The 20996-nt window shown below is 40.6% G+C and overlaps 2 protein-coding genes across 8 annotated transcripts in view; both read right to left on the bottom strand.

Annotated features, from left to right (window-relative positions):
- The window catches only part of scaf8 (SR-related CTD-associated factor 8), a 44528-nt gene extending 38783 nt beyond the window's left edge, over positions 1-5745 (bottom strand). For 3 of the 5 annotated variants that reach the window (XM_076877737.1, XM_012923377.3, XM_012923376.3), the window contains exons 1-2: positions 5541-5745; positions 4551-4634 (exon numbers count right to left, since the gene is read on the bottom strand). In XM_076877737.1, the coding sequence (XP_076733852.1) occupies positions 4551-4634; positions 5541-5570 (114 nt within the window). In that variant the 5' untranslated portion in view covers positions 5571-5745. Of the gene's footprint in view, positions 1-672; positions 767-4550; positions 4635-5540 lie in introns of those variants that run through there. The other 2 variants (XM_004566517.3, XM_076877738.1) reach the window with 2 other exon arrangements.
- A 485-nt stretch (positions 5746-6230) lies between these two features.
- LOC105941266 (interactor protein for cytohesin exchange factors 1) lies at positions 6231-15828 on the bottom strand. 3 transcript variants are annotated; one of them, XM_012923386.3, is made up of 12 exons: positions 14468-15826; positions 13572-13599; positions 12735-12788; positions 12303-12342; positions 11679-11848; positions 10532-10605; positions 10332-10403; positions 10163-10227; positions 9040-9164; positions 8213-8555; positions 7745-7935; positions 6231-7636 (listed from the first exon to the last, which is right to left on the bottom strand). In XM_012923386.3, the coding sequence occupies exons 3-12, from the start codon at positions 12756-12758 to the stop codon at positions 7436-7438; spliced, it is 1305 nt and encodes a 434-aa protein (XP_012778840.2). In that variant the 5' UTR covers positions 12759-12788; positions 13572-13599; positions 14468-15826; the 3' UTR covers positions 6231-7435. The 3 variants fall into 3 exon arrangements, with proteins under 3 accessions (XP_012778840.2, XP_012778838.2, XP_012778839.2); XM_012923384.5 differs by lacking the exon at positions 13572-13599 and having other exon boundaries at positions 14468-15828; XM_012923385.5 differs by lacking the exons at positions 13572-13599; positions 14468-15826 and adding an exon at positions 13630-14404.
- Positions 15829-20996: the final 5168 nt, after the last annotated feature.

The following is a 20996-nucleotide window of genomic DNA, read 5'->3' on the forward strand; positions in this document are numbered from 1 at the left end:
ATCTAGTTTAAGCTCTCTAAGCTCTCCTCCATCTGAGCACGACTCAACAAGAAGCAACAGCCCCAACCTTTCATTCAAATCACCATCTGAAATATGTAGATTCAACTGGATTTCTCAGTTATTGATGAAAAAGGCAAACTTCCTGCGTGTACAAAAGACATCAATTACGACTGCTTTGCCAAAGCATGGATTTACAATTTTTAAACTGTGAACCAGACAAACCTCAAGCTTCAATTAAATAAATCTAAGATTCTAATAAAAACTTAGTCTTGACATGCAAATCTGAGTATTGCTGGAGATAAAAGCACTAAATGTGTATATTTAATGTTAAAGGACTCATGCAGTTAACTGTATACTCAACATTTAATAAGTCACTGATGGCATCTTAAACCCAAAGCTAACACATTTCCGCTCCAGCTCCATCCAACATGAAGCAACACAGAAGACTGACTTTAATTAACTGCACCAAACACAAATATCTTCAAATAACTCATGAAGAAAATCAACAAGACTGCAACTTCAATTTGAAAAACAAGAGTTCAAAGCCAACATCGACCAACGCAAGACAACCAGAACAGCAAAAGCTGTGCATCTCTGGGTGTGTGGGAACAAATTCAGTTCAATTATTTTAGTCTTCTTCCATCTTCCTTGTGAAACAACCCATACTCCTACCTAAGCTGGTTAGGGATTCTCTTATCTCTTTGTAACTCTCTCCACCCCATCCTCCTGCTTCACTTTCAGTGCTTTGGGGGAGCTGGGAGAGCTGCTGAGGGAAGGGGAAACGGGTGTTATTCACAGGTAACACAAGGCATAGAAACACCACAAGAAGAGCAGTTCCTTTAGAGTGCAAACAGGACAAAGAAATATATCATGAGAGGACTTTTGTTAAAGGCTGGTGTCCTGAACTCAAAGTGTCAGGCCCAGAATTCAAATGACTAAAAAAATAACTGTCATTTTATAAAGAAGGAAACTGTGTTTTGGTCCTTGAGTATTTCATAATAAGAACAACTTTAAGCAATGAAGTCTAAGGAGAATTTGTTAGTGACTAATGATCAGCGATGCAAAAGACCCCCCGAATTATAGGCACAGTGTGCAGGATACCAGCCAAGCATGCATAATAAAAAGCACCGTTCTGGGAAAACACTTTTTTGCCCACTTTGAAAAGTAAAAATGACCTTCACCTTTTATAAATCATCTATATATAAAATTAAGTAATAAAATTTATTTTTAAAAAAACAGCAGCATTTCTTTGGGTTTCAACTGATTTTTTTTACTTCTAAAATTTCTCCAGATGTAGAGTCTCATTTTCTGCTTGGGTTTTTAAGACACACAGATTTTGCTGTGTATTGGCTACATGCCATGTGTTAAGGCCCATTTATCCCCATGAATCATCATGTGTTTATGATACACTGACAGACCTGTAAACAGGAACCAACATGCAAAACTACTAAAATATAACGGTCCACCTGCAACATGAGGACGCACAGTTACTGTTGAGTAAGCAGGGTGAGACTTTTATTGCTATTTGTTCATTTTGTGACGTTAGAACTAGTTACAAATTCAGCTAAACTAATAATAGTCAAGTACAAGAGCTTAAAGCATTTAACAGCACGCAAGAACAGAAATGGCGCCAACTACTTTCAACACTATAACAGCTAACAACTATACAGCTACGCATGTGTCTGCACTTTATTTTCAAAATCAGAAAAAACTACAAAATAAAAGCGGAGGTCGGAACTCACTGTAGGATTTTATCTTTCCTCCATCAAAGTCATTCTAGGAAGTTGTCCATAGATTCAAAATCAGACAGCAGTAAGATATATTTAAAAAGCTAATTTGGTTGCATCCCGCAATGTAACTCACTATTTCCATGACAACATTACACTCTGTTTCCCACACATGGAAAAGTATTCAAGCTCAGTCTCAGTGGGCAGAAACGCCTCCCAAAACAAATTCACTGCCATGTATCCTTTAATTTAGCCAGATTAATAACCAGCTCTATCTTTATCAAATTTAATTTCAGCCTAATTATAACACTCGGCTCTTGTTATTATGAGATGTGAATATTGCAAACAAAAATTTAAAAAAAAACAAGTACTGCAGCTTTTACACGTGTACCACTGAACATAATCAGGTCAGAATAACAACTGGTTGCGTATCATTTTTAATCAGAGGATTTGCAGTTATGGTGCTACATCATAGGAAAATAATGATCAAAAACCAAACTAATAAGGCAGATGATGTGAAGCTGTATTCTTTTTAAAATCGTCCACACCTTATTTGATGCTCACGCAACACAAACTGCTGACTGAAGATTGTTCTGTTTGTTGTAATTGTGTAAAATACACAAAAGACTCCAATAGGACTGGTTTATACTGGGATCAGTCTAAATCTGTTACAGTGGTCAGATTAGGCATTTGTAGAGCCTTGACCGAGTGATGCATCAGACCACAGATCAATCAAAGCCAGCAGAAGGGACGAATTTGCTCCAGAATATTTAGCACAATCAGTAAAATCTGGAGATTATATGACACAACCAGGGTATACTAAACTTGTGATTGGCAAGTTGTTGGCCAATGAGAAAGTTCACAGGTTCACAGTCAGGTCCTGCTCTCCTCATTCATCATTTCGGGTTTTAAACCCGTAAGATAACAAAGGCTAAAACGCTCATTTTAAATGATGTCACAGTGGCAAGCTGCCGTAGTCTGAATGTGGCTTAATACGCTGTTGGCACCTAATACATTTACCTTAATGTTTTATGTCTAACATCTGTTTTATTTAGAATTCTAACCGATTTACTCAAGGCATCCCATCTATATTTTCCAGACCACAAGAAGTGCTAAAGCCACTGTGCACTGCTGTTGGCTGCTGATGTGTTAATATACGTAAAAACTGATCAAATGCAGCCTTTTAAAAACTTTGTATTCACAATAACGTGTGTAGAATTTCCAATGTATAAAAGAAATCTGTTATCAGTTTGTGAATTCAGCCATGATTTCAAATAACAGCAATAAAACAATTATCTCATATGTTAAAATAACTTTGATGAGTTACAAAGCAGACTTATATAAATAAAAATAATGACTGTTACTTTAATTCCCGAGTTTCTGGCACTGTGCACGCTGGCTCACTGCTCAGGAATGAAGCTACTGTTATACTTGTTACTAACATCTTTGCCTTTTACACAACGAAAAGTCAGTTTTATTTAAAAAAAAACTTCTATAACTAAAACGAAGAGACTTATAAATACAGATGGTGAAAAATGTCTCTTCAAGCTTGAAAATGTTATTTACTAACAGCCTAGCACATAAATGAACTTTGTGCAGTAACAGGCAACGTTGATATGTAGACATTAACTGAAGCAGGCAAAAAAACCTCAGTGTGATGTGATACATGACCTGTTTTTGAAAACAGAATAACTCAACATCACTGGGTTCAGTTACTTTTCATACACTCAAAATGTTAACTTTACCATGTTCAACACATAACAAACAAATGTCTGATTAGAAATATACTATAAGAAAACTACATAAATTGATAAAAACCTATAGATTTGATTGGTGTTCGACTTTGCTGAAACTCCCTGTTAAACTGGGATGTTTGGCTAGCGAGGTACTTCAGTCTCACTGCACCCCTCTAATCGTCATATTTCCCACACATATAAATCAATAAAGTCATTTCTATTGCATGAAAAAAAATCAATTAAAAAAAAAATTGCTTATTGCCTGAAGGCTGATGAGAAACCATAAAAGGTAGCAGAAGAGCAACACCTCATATATTTTTTAATTCTTAGGTAATTCAGCTTTCCTGGGCTTTTATTAAACTGTTCTATTATTAAAAGTTATGCAAACACCACACAGTTTTACAGCAGAGCAGATGAGTTGCACACACTGCTGTTGAGTTTATATAACCCTACATTCCTTTGTAGTTTATCCAGTAAACAGCATAAGATTAGCATAAGATTTTTTTTTTTTTAAAGCAGCTTCTTTTGGCTGCTCCCTCATTCACACGTGGTCATTACAGCATATTTGATTTGGTATATTTTACTCCACATGCTGTTCCTACGCACAAATGTATTACCGTATGTTTCCCTTTGTCTAGAATTGGAGGTCTTACGTGTGTTAAGCCAAAGGGCATACAACCACCTGCACTGCCATTGTAGTAAAAGTCAACATTTATATTTTCATCTTTATTCCTTTAAATACCAATAACCACATATTGTTTTGGATGCTTGATTTAAAGACCAAACCAGAATGTGACTGAAGATGAGCTGAGAGTAAAAATTCAATTTTGGTCCCACATTTTCTTTACCATCTTCATACTGGATAACAGTAACATACCACAACTCTAGTGGGCTGTGACCTAAATTGAGATTTAAAAATTACTTGAGGTCTATTCTACTGTAGGAGCAACTCAACAAAACTAGAATAATGTTGGTTGCTAGACCATGCATATGTTTATATTCATTGGAAGCCAAGGAACAGTTCTCTTTAATAATCATGTCTTTATTCCTCTATTACCTGCCTCATCCTATAACACTGCATACTTACTTTTATAGCCTTTATTCCAGACTTGGTGATCTGAGTCATCTTGGCCTTGGAGATGGGGGGCTTGTATTCATTCAATGAGTACAGCTGAAATATGAAAGGAAAAAGACAGAGAACAGCTTGTTTAAATACTGAAGTGATCCTATAAGAACCGTAAACTGCCACCCAATAGCTTTCTAAATGAGTACCCCCCTTCACCAACTACAAACTTTTATTAACAATTTAAAGAACCTTGGCTTTCGCTGTCATGGGGCTCAGAGAGACCCCAAGTTCACAATAAAGCGACGTCGGGGGCTTGCCTCTGACTCAGGTATTTGCGTTAGTATCGTCATTAAAACAAACACTCACAATTCGATTGCGGTCGACAGCGGATTGATTTTTTACTAGGATTAAATGCAGGTGTTATTTACAATGATCATCATGCTAAAGCAAAGACTTCGTGTTATGTAGACAAATGACGGCTGCGGTCTCCGCTTGGAGGCTTCAGATAGCTAAGGCTAAACTTAACAGTGTGGATATGCGCTGCTACTTCACATTGTTTAGGTTGCATATACCGGGAAGCTAACTGTAATTTGGAAAGTACTGATTCACAATCATTTGTTGTTTCTTTCCCAGGTGAATGAGCGCTACTCTGCCCATGGTCACATCAGATAGTTAGCTCAAGCGGTTTTGCTAATTTGGAGCTAGCTAGCGAGCTAGCTATTTAGCGCTACTGGCAGCCGCTGGGTTATATTTGTTCACAGAATTTAACCCTGATTAGGGCTGTACTAACAAATTAACTCTCTTCTTGCATGATGTGTGGCCAGTTTATACGAAGTACACACTCACTGACTTTACGTTACCGCTGCACTGCTGTGCAGAAACAGCGGCCTTGCCAAACACTACCCTCTTCTTTACTAAGATGCTAACGTTAGCCGACTAGCTACCGCGACTGTGAATTAGACAACATATCCTCAATATACTCAAATCTTTTAGCGAGAATCTCTTACAAACCTCATTGTTAAAGGCTTTGACCGCCTCCATAGTGTTGTATTTCGACTGGCAGACCACAGTAAATATTTACAAACGTCTCCTCGATAACCGGTTAGAGGCGTGCATGCCCGACGCTTGCTGAGATGGAGGAGACTGCCAATATGGCGCATAACCTCAGCGGGGAATGTGGAGAGAAACCGGCGACTCCTAGCGTCAACGAGTCGTATCAGACGGAATGTTGGTGTATAATGAGACCTGATATGATGTGTGGTGACGGTGGCACTGACAGAAAGACAGGAGGCTGAACTGGAGGTGTTAAGATTTTCATTGTGACTGACCACAGTGGAGAAGATTCGGTTAGTGCATCAGGGGGACAGGTTGGGCGGTTTGGAGACAAAGTTGGGGATGCATGGCTGAAATGGTTTCAACCGATGATGCTTTGAAGAGGAGAGAAAGTGGTCAAGTTGGACAAAGGATGCCGAGGATGGAGCTGCCAGGCAGGAGGAGAAGAGGAAGACCACAGAGAAAATATATGGATGAAGCAGGACATGTTTAGTATGACAGAATGCTGCAGATAGGGTGAGATGGAGGTAGATGATTAGCTGTGACACGACCCTTAAAAAGAGCACCTGAAGCAGTACATTATAAAACCTGTGGAACCCATTGGTATCAGTGGTGACACTCACTACAGGAATCATACAAAGAGGCTGGTAAAGTTCACTTTTCTGACTTTATTTCCCTGTATACAAACAAACACATTCATTCCAGAATTAAGAACAAACATCACACATCCCTTCACAATTATTTACACTTTTTTTAACTTATACAACAGATGATACATAAGGGGGAAAATGCCTCTGTATTCTGGTAGGTCCTGTCATATATTAAAATCCTGTTCGGCCTGAGGTGTCCAAACCTACTGTGCAGTCACATAATGTCTGAATTTATTTATAACCATCCACTTATCTAACTTGTACCAGGTCTTTCAGACTTGTTTGTATGATTCCAGGAGCGTTTTCCTGAGAGTTATCCTTAATACTGCTAAATCCCCACTTTACTTCAATATACTGTATGCACAGATGTTATCAGTTATAAAGTCTGTCACATTTTAGACAAGATTTTGCCTCATACTGTCAATGTTCATGGGCAGAAATGACCAAAAAAAAAAAAAAAATCAGTGTAGCTGAAATAATTTAAAAAGTTTGTTTTGGTTTAGAAGATTAAAAAAAAAATCTTCCACAAAAAACGAGGCGATCGCTACATTTCAGCAGTAAATTACATTACAGTCACATGAATTTGACACTTTTGAGTATTAAAAAAGAAGAAATTCTGATTTGAGACCAACATTTATTCTGTTAGTGCAGCCCCTAGTGTTCAGTCAGCAAAGTCTTCCTAATAAGCATGAATATAGGGCGACGACATACACACATTATTGAAAAAGCTTCTGTAACACATGTGTAACAGGCACTGAAGGTGCATGGCACCAATAACTGACTGTGAATAGTTTAAAAACAACAAAATTCACTACAGATAAATTCAAAGTGTTTCCATGCAGAGAACAACAGAGACATTATTTCCATGCACTCCACCGTTCCAAATATACAGTTTATACATAGGTTCATAAAATTATAAAAACAAACAGCTGTAAAAATTGCTAAACCTACAAATTAAACAATAAAAATAATACTACGACACATTTCACATTTTAATGTGTGCTGCTTATCATACACCGTCTCCACATGGAACTAAAAACAACAGTTCATTCATCCAACTACTAGTTGAAAAGAACTTGAATATAAACAGAGTTCTCAAGTGAATAACCAACAGCAGTGTGTGTGTGTGCGTGTGTGTGTATTTGATGTATGTGACTGTGAGGTCCTCAGAGTCCGAACACCATAAAAAGTCATGAAGAGTCTTTATAAACTGGTCTCTACCACAGGAGCGGCTATGACCGACGCTTCAGCCTTTGCGGCCTCTGACGCCACCTGCTGGATGTGTGTGACACAGATCTCCTGCACCAGAGGTCCGTTGGCCTCCTTCCACTCTCTGAACTTGTCTGAGGTAAGCTCCGGGTCAGACAGGATCTGTTCTATTGCCTGCAAGTCCGCCTCTTTCGCCTGGGCAAAAAAAGTGAAAAACTGAATATGCATAAATTATTTAACTGTATTTTTTTGCTATTCGCAAACTAAAAAACTAAAAACTAAAAAGGGAGGTGAGAAATGTACCTTTAATGTGCTGTTGAGTGTCCTGATAAGGTGCAGCTTGTCATTGACAGCCTGGTTTTTGCAGCGTCTTACGAAGGAGGTCCTAAATTCCTTTTTCGTGGATGGTTTACGTTCTCCTATCGGCGACAGACTGGCCTCCTTCAGGTGAATATACAGCTTCTCCATCTCATCGGAGCCGTTCTCATGATTGCCTGCAACAAGACAACACACTTCATCATCATCATCATCATCATCCTACATGCAGTGGTTGCATTGAGTAAATGCCTGCTAAATTAATTCAAATGGCATGCAGGTGAGTCAATTAGATTAGTCACAGACAGAAAGCTCAGAAAAGGAATAAGAATGTTAACAGTCGTATATTCTGTTGATCACTGATGCTAATCAAAGTTCTGAGAAACAGGAAACGTGCTCTGCTTCTTAGAGCTGGAAGTGGGCCACGAGAAAAAACTGCATATATTAAATATTCACCTTTATTTTGCGTCCTTAAAACTTCCCTCTGATCTTCCCCCTCAGCTGAAGGCGTTTCCTCATTAGATTCAGTGCCCGAGGAGTCCTGGGTGGCCAAGTTCTCCAGCCTTGTTTCCTCTGCCGTCTCCTTTTGTGGAGGCTGATGCGAGTGGACCTGGGCTGAGCACACCACTGCTGTTTCCCCAGCAGAAGGAGATGCCTGCGAGACGAGGTCCAACCAGGACTGTCTTTGCTTGGTGAGCGAAGAGGCGGAGCTCTGAGATGTGATCGTACTGACAGGTGAGGAGAGCGAACCGTTAGCTTCGCTGGGGACTGCAGAGGAGTAAGGGGGAGGAAGGGTACCCTGAAATACAAATACATTTAAGTTAAGAGTTTTTTCTATTAATTAATCCCATTTGGTTCCACTTGGTTTTATTTACTTGTAATAAAACATGTAGTGTCCCTTAAAGACACAGCTGCCTTTGCAAAAGTTGTGACCGTGTGTTTAATCTAAACAGAATGTAAATCTTTGCTGAACATTAACAATTAAACTGCAGTTATATGCTCATTTTGAATTTGGCTGCATTGACTGCATTCAGGCTGTTTATTACCGTGACCTCACTTAGTACAGAGTCATTCTAATGTTCTCAAAGTAGCATGGCATCTTCTTGCTGAAATAAGCAAGCATCCAGCAACATGCTTGATGGTAGCATGTTTCTCCAGAACCTGTACAGGTTTGCAGATGCCTTCACAGATGTGCATCAAATTCAAAATGAGCTTATATTAAATGAAAAGATAAATGTTGGCTCTTATGGATGGATGTGCATCCAGCCAGAACCGTTACTGACCTGATGTGTGCTACCAGGCGGACCGGAGGCATTCGAGGAGTCCCGCAGGGTCTGTTCAGAGTACGGTGGAGGAGGTATCTCTGTGGTTTCAGCTTCTTCGTGATCACTAGCTTCACTATAACACTCTGAACATGAAACATGGAGACACACAAGAAACAAAAACTTCAAACATGTAACCAACAAATGTAACCCAGGAAAAATGCTTGTGGGGCCCCACAGTGGGTAGTTGTTAGTGAACTGTGGGGCTGTAAACCCACACTTACCCCAAGTGGGCGTGTCCACCTAGATCCTGCTGCAGTTGTGCCCTTTGGGGACCTTACATGGGTTTTCTGTGGGTAAGCCCACGTGGGGCTTACAGCAGTTTTGCTCTTTTTGGGCCCCCAAGAGGGAACTTTGTGGGCAACCAACAGTTGTCTTACAGGGACCCCGAACGGCAAAACTGCAGCAGGATCTAGGTGGGATTAGTTTGGGCTTGCCTTGCCCACACAGCTCCACATTTAGACACTGTGGGCCCACATGGGCATGTTTGCTGACACATTATTTATGATAAGGAAGCATCAAAAAAGAAAATATATTGTGGAGAAGAGACAACCATAGAACATGTTTTATTACACTGTCAGAAATATGAGGCTGAGAGAAAGTGGCTGGTTCAAAACCTCAGTACAACGGAAGTTAAACTGGGGTTACACTGCAAAAGAAGTCAATGAGTGAAAGCTATAACAGGCCATATTTGGTTTAATAAGACTTTAGTGTTTCATTTTTCTCCTCTGAGAGCAAGTGGATCCACAGTGTAGTACAGTTTATCTGATCTAAGGATCAAGTGGTTTGAGAGTGAGAGATATAGATCCCCTGAGGGTTGTGCCAGGATGAGCATCTGCTGTAAAAATCTGTGGGGCCCAGGTGTGCCATACATTTCATATTGGTCTGCCCATAGTAACCCCACACGGGGCTGAAGTGGGCATGTTTGCTTGGAAAGTACTGAAGAGCTATATGACAATTAAAAACAAACGATTCCGTTGCTGATTAAAAACTTAAATAGTAAATTTCTTAAACTAAAACCCAAACAAAGTGAGATGTTGGAAAGCTTCAGTGACAGAGGCGGGGAACTGAAACAGGTGCTCACCGGCCGAAGCGTTTACTTCTGTTTGCTCATACTGAATGGAGGCCAGCCCAAGCTTATTCACCCACCTGAAACAAAGAAATGATCCAACTTAATTGCAATTCTGATAAAATATTATAATGCACATAAAATGTATACATTTCCAAACACTGTTTTAGTTGACATGACTCACAAGTTCATGTCCTCGTAGCTCTCGGCAGCAAAATAAAACATCATAACTTGCGGGTGACAAGCTTTGAATGCACTGAATAGGGAAAGACAGACGAACAGCAGTTTAGTGTTTCGAGGGTTAAAAAAAAAAAAAAAAAGACAGTTTTACTGTTATAACTGTGATTTCATAGATCACACCCAGCACTGTTTGTGAGGACTCACTATTTCTTCTTGCACTCGATGGCTCTGTCGATCATGAAGTTTGTGAGGTCGATGTAGCCTTCAGCTTTTTCTGCCTGCAACGCACAGATTGAACAACAGTGAGTATTAGAACACAACTTTCAAACCACTTCCCCACACGGACGTGCGCGTCTGAATTGCAACAGGCAACTTCTTTAATTTCCTCGTACTGAGTGGTGGTGACGTACAGCAGGTCTGACTGAAGTTATCGTGCCAGTAAGTCAAACAGATGTAGATTAGACATATATGTAGCAGCGGGCTATTAGTGACACGGTCACATTCAGGAAGCGCAGTGTCACCAGCGCTCGCTGATTCCTGCAGTGACAGACTGGCAAGGAGACAGCTGTGGAGGAAACCAGTATGACTAACCTGCAGCCCTGACTGCCTAGCGCACATCTGTGACTCACCCAGTGTTAATTCTGTGGTCTGTTACTTAAGCTGTAATACAATTTAGTCATGTTTCATCTTTTGCTATTGTTAGCGTGAGACAAAAAAGCATAAAAGCAAATAAAAACACATGAAGCCACATCAATCACCGGATTACATGTTCAGTCAAAAACTAAAGTACACATTGTGTATGTGCCACCATCCTGCTGCTGTAAAGAGTGATTACAGCACTTAATCTGCAGCTGATACAAGTTCTCAAGAACTACCCCGATTATTTTTAACTATTTTATGATGATTAAAAAAAAGATCATCAGACAGTTTTAAGATTCTTTTAAGGCGTTTTTTTGATGACTTGGGTGTAACACTGTTGTACTTTGTAACTTTTCCTGAAATTAGCAAAAATAAAGAAGATATGCAAGATACTCTTTAAAAAGGGCAACACAGATAGGATGACACACAAAATATTCCAAAGAGTGGTGGAAAACCAAAAGAAAGAGGTGCAACTTTAATAGCTTCCTTATTTTTTCCTCTCTCTTTTGATATAATTCTCATCATTACATTATATCTTATAATCTTGCAAGATAAATTGAAGAAGTTGAAAAGCATGCAACTGATATAGAGAAGCAGACTTATCTGTGTTAAATATTTTTGTTATCAGGGATTGTGCAATTGTACACTCTAAATAGCAACCAGCTAGTCTAAAACCCACATTAGTCTTCTAGTCAGAGGGTGTTTTACTCACCAGCTGGTTGGTATACCAGTAGAGAGCAGTCTTCTTCAGCACAAACCAGTACTTCTTCCATTTCATACCCAGAAAGCCTTTGCTTTCTTTCTTCCTGTACAGCCAGCCCTGGTGGTCTGGCTGGCCGAGCTCTTTGACCGAGATCCGTCTTCTGCTCATCGTACCATTGCCTTAACCAGACAACAGCGCATTTAGTCACAGCATCAGAGGAAGCAGAACGTTACAGATTTAAACATCCAAACACAAACAACCAAAACGTTTCCATTTCAGTCTAAAGAGCTCCCGGAGTTTGGTCGATAACCAAATGGACCTCTAAAACTAAGAAGCGCGTGAAGCATCCTGGAAGAGTCAAATCAAAAGTGCTATTCTACCTTCATCCTACCCGTTACCGATATGAGTCAGTCAGCAAAAACAGTATATATACAAATTAGTTAGCGTCTCAGAAGAACCCAAAGGCACGGCTACACAGAGCCAAGAAATAAAAGAAGTGAAGTGAAAGTAACTGAACTCGTCTAAAATCCCTCTGCACACGCCAAGTGCACCGCTGCTTCGCATCCACCCACTACGCTTTCTAATTGCAGCTGTAGGCTGAGATAAGTGACAAGGTGATAAGGCAGGACTCACCTCCTCGGCTCTTCTTCTTGGATTTGTGTCGGAGGGAGACCTTTGAGAGGAGTGCAGAGGAGGGGTTGGGGGAGGTCAAAAAGAAAAAGGCAAGGGGGTGAGCAGCAGTTTCAGACCACACAACTGAGAAGAAGAGGCTGTCTGAAACATCCTGTTTTCACACTGAGTGTCATGTGCATTTTCTCTATCTTTCTACATGCTGTTTAACACCTCCATTAGCATCTGTGACTTGTTTCTTATTGGTCTCCTTTTATTTGTAACTCTCTTTGCTCCCCAGTGAGTCAAACAAAACATCCACCTGGTGGTGTCTAAACTCTGGGTGTATACTGCTTACATTCAAATTAGTTACTGATAAATAGGGAAGCAGAAGTTTCTAATCCTTTAAAGAGAGAGCGAGTAAATGTTAGAAAAAGACAAAAAAGAGCTACTTACAGGGTTGTAGTCATCGGCAGCCATTGAAGGAGTCACGGATATGGGGAAAGCAGCCTGTTGAAAGAAACACCTTATTCAAAATGTGTAGGTTGGAAAAAAACAAAACAGAAATGAGCAGAAAAGGAGAAAAAAAAATTTCTTCAGTGTGACAAAAGGATGTGGCGTCACGGGTACAGCAAAGACAATGTTTCCCAATCAGCTTTTTTTTCTCTCTTTCTTATTGTTGTTTTGTTTTTCAGAGGATGGAAAAAACTGAATCGAACATGCTCAGAAACAGCAGAAGTTCTGTGGAAGCAGAAGCTCAGAGAAAGGTTAAAAACGTAAAAAGTTAATGCTCATGATCAGCACTGAGTCACAGCACAAGTGTCACAATGATCAGTGTCAGCAGATTTGTTTAATATGTGACACACACAGAAAGTTGTCTCACAGCAAAATGAAAAGGACTCTTCTCCAAAACGACATCGTGCAAAAATCTATTTTTTCCCAAACAAAGAATCAGAAAGATTTTTCTCACTTTGCAGTTCAAGCTCATAAATGGACAGTAACGTTGTGAAATCTAAGTTGCCTTTATTGACCAACTTCCTCTAGGTTAAGTTCCTTTTTTTTGAAATGCCAAAACTGTTAGAGAGAAAGAACATCAGAGACAAAACTAAGCACCGTGCTGCCCCACTGGGTGTGAAGTTAGAGAAAATGAGAATCTACACTGTGGGTTACACATTTCAGAGTACTCTGAAACGTGTAACCCACAGGCATTTTTAGACTCGGTGGCAAAACCAGGCGGCGAGTTGTTCACAGGGTCCTGAGCCCTGCTGCAGCTGTCCAAGTTTAGCCACTTACCGGTACCACAGCTCGCCAAAGTCCCCAGCTAGAACAATGAAGAGAGAAAGACTCATACCTGGTTCTTTAAAAGGTTCGTCCAAACAGCTAAGTATCCTCTGTGCCTCTGACAGTGATAATAAACCATCACTAGAAGCTCTCATCAATACTTCTGTACATTTGTGCCTTGCACAACACAAATGTATCATCACTTTGCTTTCCGGGTGTCAGAGCTGAGAGGCTGAGTGTAGGAGGTAGATGCCTATCACCACACAAACCACTGCCCAAACCTGACTGAGAGTGACTGCCTGCCTGTGTTTAGTAACTAACTTCCTCTTGGAGTTTTCTCTTTTGCACATGTTAAGAACCATGTGTAATTTTAGTGGCAAGATCCAGACTGAACAAACCTATCTGCAGATTTACGCAACTATTCTTTGAGGTTAGATGCAGCAAGAAATGAAAAATGAAATATTCTCTCTGTATGTAAGATGCTCTTTTATATCACCATTAAAGGAGGAAGTTGACACTTCACCTGAAAATAAGATTTTTCTTCTGAAAGTAAGCTTTCGGGAGAAAAAGAATGACGCAATTTCTCGACCACTACCTGAAACAAATACCTACAATTTCAAAAGAGCGAAAAAAAAAATCTGCGTCTTACAATGAAATGACATTCACAAAGAATAGAGGGGAATGTGACGTGTTTACAACCAAATACTTTTCATACTATTAGGACTATTTTGCGAAGTTTAAGACAAATTTGGTTAAATGTTAAATAACGATTTTCTGACTGTAACTACTGAGTGTAGTTCAGCAGTAGCCTGACTGCTTGTTGTCCAGTAGCTTAATGGCGAAACAAAGTCAAAGAAGCCTGCGGACAAATGAATTAGTCCGAGCTGCCAGTAAAACAAACACTGTACCTTCCACCATAACCTCAGAGAAAGTAGTCTGTCTCGAAACCTTTGCTCAAAGGTTGACCAAACTTTGCCAAACATGTCAGGAACATACGCAGAAAGCCAAAGAGCACGTTCAAAGAGACGCCGGCTGGTTTCAGGTGAGTTCAGGTCCTGTCTGGGCGTTACCCTCCAAAGAAGGCACCACCCAAACTGAAACTGACAAAGTGACAAATATTTTTGACTCCCCCCAATAATTCAGATATAACTACAGGGCTAATTTTTCGCATTTCATGTTCCCCCCACTTTCCCCACGCATCTTTCATTCATTCATTAAATTCAGTAAAATCCATTCGTTTTCGCAGTTACCCCACCTGACCGCAGGGTGTCGCTAAATCCCAACTGTGTAACAGCCTTGGAACCTCAGTGAGAGCGTCATAAAAGCATCATTTTTACCCAACACACACATTTGTCTTTACAGCTGTTGTTGTACTTGACGCGTAAAATGTAGACGGGACTGTTCCACAGACTTGCCTGTGTAATTCAAAACACATCATTGTATCATTGTTTCAAACAGCTGTGACATTCACAGTAACTCACGCTGAGTATGAAAAGCAGCATTTCACATGTGGTGAATGCAGAGGAAGTCCTCACTGATGCTTACAAAGCACTTTTTTAAAAATTTTTTTATTACTTTAAGAGAAGTTGATAAAAATCACCAACAACCGCCTGCAAGAAGAATGAGAAATATAAGCGGTTCAGTTTACACCCATCCACTCGTTGCTTAGGGAAGCTGTTCCATGGCTATCAACACCCTTCGCTGCCTCAGTGGGGAGCGAGTTTTTAGCCACAGCATCACTGCCTGAGCTGTATCTGTGCAGAGGCTTGGATGTTCTGGGCCACGTTTGGCGGTAAACCAGCAGACACATTCCTGAGTCCTGCGTTATTATAGTCTCCATTTTTACTAAGCCTAAATAGACAGGGGCCTCGTATTTCTTTCCACTTGCCATTGTACAGTAGAAAGTGGTGTGAAGTGACGAGGAGGCCTTCTTTATCTCGCTCACATTCGCGCAGGCTTGTGGCTTCCTCTTTGCTTCGCTGTCACCCTATCTTTCTCATCTGTATCAAGTGACTTCCTCGATTTGCCCCTAAACCTCGCAGAAGCCTTTAATATTTCAATTAAACGTGCTGAACTAAACTTAATAGCTCATGATAATTCACGCCCGTCTCATTTCTGTGCATTCTACTGGAGCTATGTATTGGTGGAAGTGAGATAATCTGGCCTGCGACTCATGTCAAAGGATTCAAGGGAGTGCTGATTGGTCACACCAACTCAATCTCCCATCATGATCCGTGCTGAGAATTGTCATGGCACTTACTTACCCCCACCCAGAAACTGTGTGTGAGACAGAAAGGGGGGGGGGGGAGGGGTCAAACAGAGTGGCTATTATTTACCAGGGGACTCTCACACAGTGTAAAGGGGGAAGGGTGCAGTGGTTGGAGATGATATCAGATTCTCGCTCGCTCAGTTTGATGGCGCTGCATGCCCCTCGCCGGCTGTTGTTGACTGTGCAGTTGCCGCTGATCATGTCCTGAATTTTGATTTTGGTGCACAAAGCTCTGAATTCAAGACTGAAAGAACTTAAATCAGAAGTTGGTCTGCAACATATAAACCTATATAGACACAAATAGTCTAAAAGGAAGCGGTTGATGGCCTCCCATATACCACGCCTGCATCGGCGTGGACTCCCTGTGTCCAGCCATCTTACCCCTGTGGAGGATTGACAGTAACCCGTGGTACTGGGGTGTGTGGTTTCACTGTGTGCGTCCTCAGTTAACCCCTGCAGTCATCTCATTTCCACAAATGCTAAAGCTAGAAGGTGCACGATCAATTTTCTACTAACAGCACATTCAACAGAGAACGAAGAGATGCAGTCTTCTGCAAAGTGATACTGCTAACACATAAAGATGATCTGTACCACGTTAGTTTAGAGATTTAGCACAAATTTTAATTTAGGATTTTGTAGTTTAATAAAAAAAATTAACCTGTCAAGGACACGATTTATCCCCAACATAAATGTCTTCACCAAGTTTTACGTAAAATACACTTTTTGAATTTTATTTCATATCCCAAATGTCAAATTTAAGATGCAGGAAAAATCGAGACACTTAGAAAGATTCATCCATATTAATAAAAAACAAAGAGCTTTGCAGTGCAGACTAAGCTTTGTGTGCAGTGTAACAGGTCAATCATTGAAGCTCCAGGCCATTCCTCACAAACACACATCATTCAGGTGCATGCACTTCATTTTTTCAGTGAGAGGAGCTGATTGTTATTTACTTACTGCTTGAGAAAAGGACCACGATCGTAAATGTGGATGATTATACCTGTAAGAACAAGCGAGAGACACGAAAGCCAACACATTAATAACTGAAAACACACCACATGCACTGATGTCGAGCAGTGCTTTCCAGCAGACTTATATCATACACCAAAGAGATTCATCTCACATTACCGCAGTGTATTTTGAACATTTCCAACACATACTTATTGCTTCCCAGCTAACTGCTCATTATCTTTATCTGTGTTCCAATCTGACTCTGATTTGGCAAAGCAAAAGCAGACACTTACGGGTTGGGATTTATTTGTGAGTGCTTCTGATAATACATTTGGAGACCAGTCACAGGAGCATGCTGGAGAAGAAGGTCGCTCCCAATGTTCTGACTGTTCTCAATACTGAATTGCCCTCTGCTGGGCCTAAGCCAGTGTGTTTTGTAGGCTGTGAAATGGATTAAGGCTTGCTGTCCTTCCCCTTTAATTGCATTTTTGTTTTCCTCCCTCTCAGATTATTAAAAAAAGATGATGATAAAGATTGTTTGAAAAAATGGTTTTAATAGATGACAAAGAGAAATCTGATGCACCGTTACATTCCTCGCCTCACCGTGAGAACCCCCCCCCCCCCCCTTGTTTTTACAGATTGACCAGCCTAAAATTAATATGACACACGATTAAATCCGCTGTCAATCAAATTCCTTTCCCTGCATCAGTGGCACATGTTCATAACCGCCACCAGCGATGAGTCAACTACGTATCTATGAGATTTACAATAGCATCTGTCTATATATCCTAATTGTGAGTAATGTTTTTGATCAAGCGTGCAATAGACCGGATGCAGTGCGCTTGTGTGCGGCTCTTAGAATAGAAGCACCGGGCTGGGGGTGGGGTGCAAGGCGTTTAGTCATCTATTGGGGTGTTAATGTGGGGAGTCACACTTCCCCAGGCCCTGCGTCCAAGACAAGAAGAGATCTATGGGCAACGCATGAGGAGAGGGAACAGCAGTCCTCATATGTCATCATATTTGGTAGTGGGATGGAGTTATTTATAGTTGGAAGCGGATTTAGCATTCGTCATAACAGTGACATTTCTAAAGATCTCTGGGGGATCTTGGGGGTGGATGGACACATTGCTGTGTGGGACATGTTGGATGCTGAGGTGCTGAGACAGAACTATGTTAAAAAAAAAATAGGCCACAAATACTCTTTCAGTTTCATTATAAGCTCTAAATTAATTAAGGAACTTCAATAATGGAAAAAGTCACGTTGTATCGATAGAAATGACTAATGCTCTGCAGAGGACGTTTATCAATCTCTGTAATTAACATTCTGTTTTACCAACTACCCATCAGCCACAGCAGTAACCTTCACTTTGGAGGTAGTTCTCTACCGGGGAGCCAGTTTGCATAATCGTTCTCCAGGTTGTACTTAGACACTTTCAGTCTGGCTTTACGTTGCCTCCTGTGCGGAAGTGGCATTTCTCTGATACCTCACCCTCCCTGCAGGGTTCTCGTGACTACAGTTCCCGACTTGGTTAAGTCTGTGAGGCTTGTTCTGCACTCTGTGGCTCTTGATAATACTTTACACTCCAGTTGTCCACACTTGCAAAATCTGTGATAACTTTGTATATCCATCTCCTGCTTTGTGAGCATCTAAACTAAACGGATTTCGCTGGTTTTGCCACGATGCTTTCTCATGACACAGATCAAATCCTTACTGAAGTTTTTATACTGTGTGTAAATTAGAAAATAATTATAATCATTGCTCAGCAGTGGATGGTTTGTTTGTGATGCTCAATAAAAAAGTCAGTTTTACAGGATGCTAAGATGCTACCTATGCTTTCTAAAGTAAACTAGTATGTGTAGAAATCAGAAGTTGGTCTGCAACATATAAACCTATATAGACACAAATAGTCTAAAAGGAAGCGGTTGATGGCATCCCATGTACCACGCCTGCAAATAGTATGTGTAGAAATGCTGTGCTGAAAACCCCTTACTCTGTTAGACGAAAACTTTAGATTTCATTGGAAGACTAATAATTTGGCCTTTATTTGTAAATGACAATAATTTCCGGGGTATATTCATATATAGACATAGTATGAAGAGGTCCCTTTTTCAGTAACCATCTCTCCTCCAAATAATTCATTTGGCTAGTTGAAAATCTGGAGCATTAGCTGTTGTGTGCTTGCTTTTTGTCTTAAAATAGCCAGATGATTCATGGTTTGAGAAACTAAGGCTATTCTATGGGGTGCAACAGTTTGTGCAACACACAAAAGTGCACACAAAACAGAAGTGAGAGTGCCCAGTGAACAACTGAGCGACAGAAATAGTGTGTCAAAGTTTCAGATTTGGGAAACTGTCTGCTCACAGGCCAACAGTGAAGAAACAACTTCCAGGAAGATTTGCAAAGAAAAGAATTTTCAGAGACGGACAAAAAAAGGAAAATATTAAGATGGGCAAAAGACCCCAAAAGTGAGGGTTTGGGGGTATTTGGAGAGTAGTTTAGTAGTGACAATGTAGGAAATTTGTTCACTGCCCTACGACATGTTATAAATATTTAGAGAGCAGTCAGCTGGTATACTGCCTGCACACAACACAGCCTCTGGATCTGAGTCTTGCTGTTGTGGTGGGAAAAATGTTGGACGTAAGAAGTGCCCATCAAACCATTCCACATTGTGGGCTGCACTTCATAAAGCACGGGCTAACATTTATCCAAGACTGCTTTAAGAAAGTGACAGTAACAATGTAAGAAGTAAGGTCTGTAAAACTGTGATGGCTGTGATTGGAAGAGTCTCTGCAGACGTTTATTTCTAAATCGCTTTTTCAATTCAGAGCTGAAGAGTAGCTGAAGCCTGCCACGGCTGACACTGGGGGAGAGAAGGGGACACGCTGGACAGGTGTGACTGCTACATGATTGTTAGGTGGCTCAGGGGAGCAGGTCATCTACTAATCAGAAGGTTGGTAAAAAAGTATCCTCAGCAGGTCACGCAGCTCCAAGTTGCTCTCAGATGTATCATCAATGTGAAAGGTGAAGATAAAAGCACTTCTGTGATAATGTGTGAATGACATATGGTGTATGAAATGCAAAGCTAGTCCTATTACAGCTGTAGCAGCACATACACTGCATCATCGTACAGGACAACATGTCCACCACAAGGGAGCCACACAAAATGATCATTTCCACTAAAACGGAAGTATTTTACTCTCACTTTGCAACTAATTTATTTAAGATGTCACAGACCTTTGACCAGCAGACTGTGTGTGTGTGTGTGTGTGTGTGTGTGTGTGTGTGTGTGTGTGTGTGTGTGTGTGTGTGTGTGTGTGTGTGTGTGTGTAGGAGAAAGAGGGAAGGGAACTCACCGGTTGAGGAAGTCACTGCTAGAGTGCCAGCTGGATCCCTGTGATAAATAAAGATTTTTAAGTTAACGCATGTGTTCTCAAAGCCTCAGTCTGAATGTTGAGACGCTCTATGTTGATTAATATTCCTTTAATGATTTTCTTTAAAGTGACTGAAGATCTGTGTGCTGCGTTCTTGCAGGGCACTAAATTATGCATGGATTAAGGAAATCTACAATATTTGCTTGGTAAGCTTTGCAGTAAAATAAATGATTCTGGCAAGAATAGGAAAAACAAACGGAGAACAAAAACAAGTAATTGTGATTTTAGAGTTAATAAAAAGAATGCAATTATATAACAAAGGCAGAATTTTTATTTTTGTTTTGTGACATGCACAAACTAGAAATACTTCAGCACATCGTTCCCTTGTAACCATTTGTGATGTGTAGGCATAAAATGTTAGTGGTTAGCAAACGTATGCAGTGGGATAAACAGAGCGCAGGTAGTACTTAGGCAGACCACAGCGTCTCAGAAAGTGCAAATTAGTGAGGACCGCAGGCGACTACAGCTCAGCAAGCTTGGGCAGAGCAAGATTTTAGGAGGAAGAAGTGAAAGAGAGATAAGAAGACAGGCTCCTCTCAATCAGTAAATGCATGCATGGTGAAAACATGGGCAAAGAGAGAGGTCAGAGAGGCGGGAGTTCTTCGTGGCTGTCAGAGCTTCACCTTCACGACGAAAGCTGATGATCAGTCCCAGGAAAACGCTTTAAAATCAATGAAAGTGGCAAAAGCCATCAAGTAAGGTAATCCTAACCTGCCGTTTTAATGTTTAAAAGGCAACATATGTGCCAGAAAAGAGATGCCCCAGTGGAAAAACCTGCTTTGACC

Source organism: Maylandia zebra, linkage group LG19 (assembly GCF_041146795.1).
Source record: "Maylandia zebra isolate NMK-2024a linkage group LG19, Mzebra_GT3a, whole genome shotgun sequence".
NCBI lineage: Eukaryota > Metazoa > Chordata > Actinopteri > Cichliformes > Cichlidae > Maylandia > Maylandia zebra.

What these genes read in the sequence shown, in the direction of transcription:
- LOC105941266 (XM_012923384.5), bottom strand. Translation starts at nt 14,542, where the DNA reads ATGTTTGGCAAAGTTTGGTCAACCTTTGAGCAAAGGTTTCGAGACAGA. An exon ending in AGCTACGAGGACATGAACTT is followed by an intron (nt 10,228 to 10,331) that starts GTGAGTCATGTC and finishes TCTTTGTTTCAG; the next exon opens with GTGGGTGAATAAGCTTGGGC. An exon ending in TTTAAGGACGCAAAATAAAG is followed by an intron (nt 7,936 to 8,212) that starts GTGAATATTTAA and finishes GTCTTGTTGCAG; the next exon opens with GCAATCATGAGAACGGCTCC.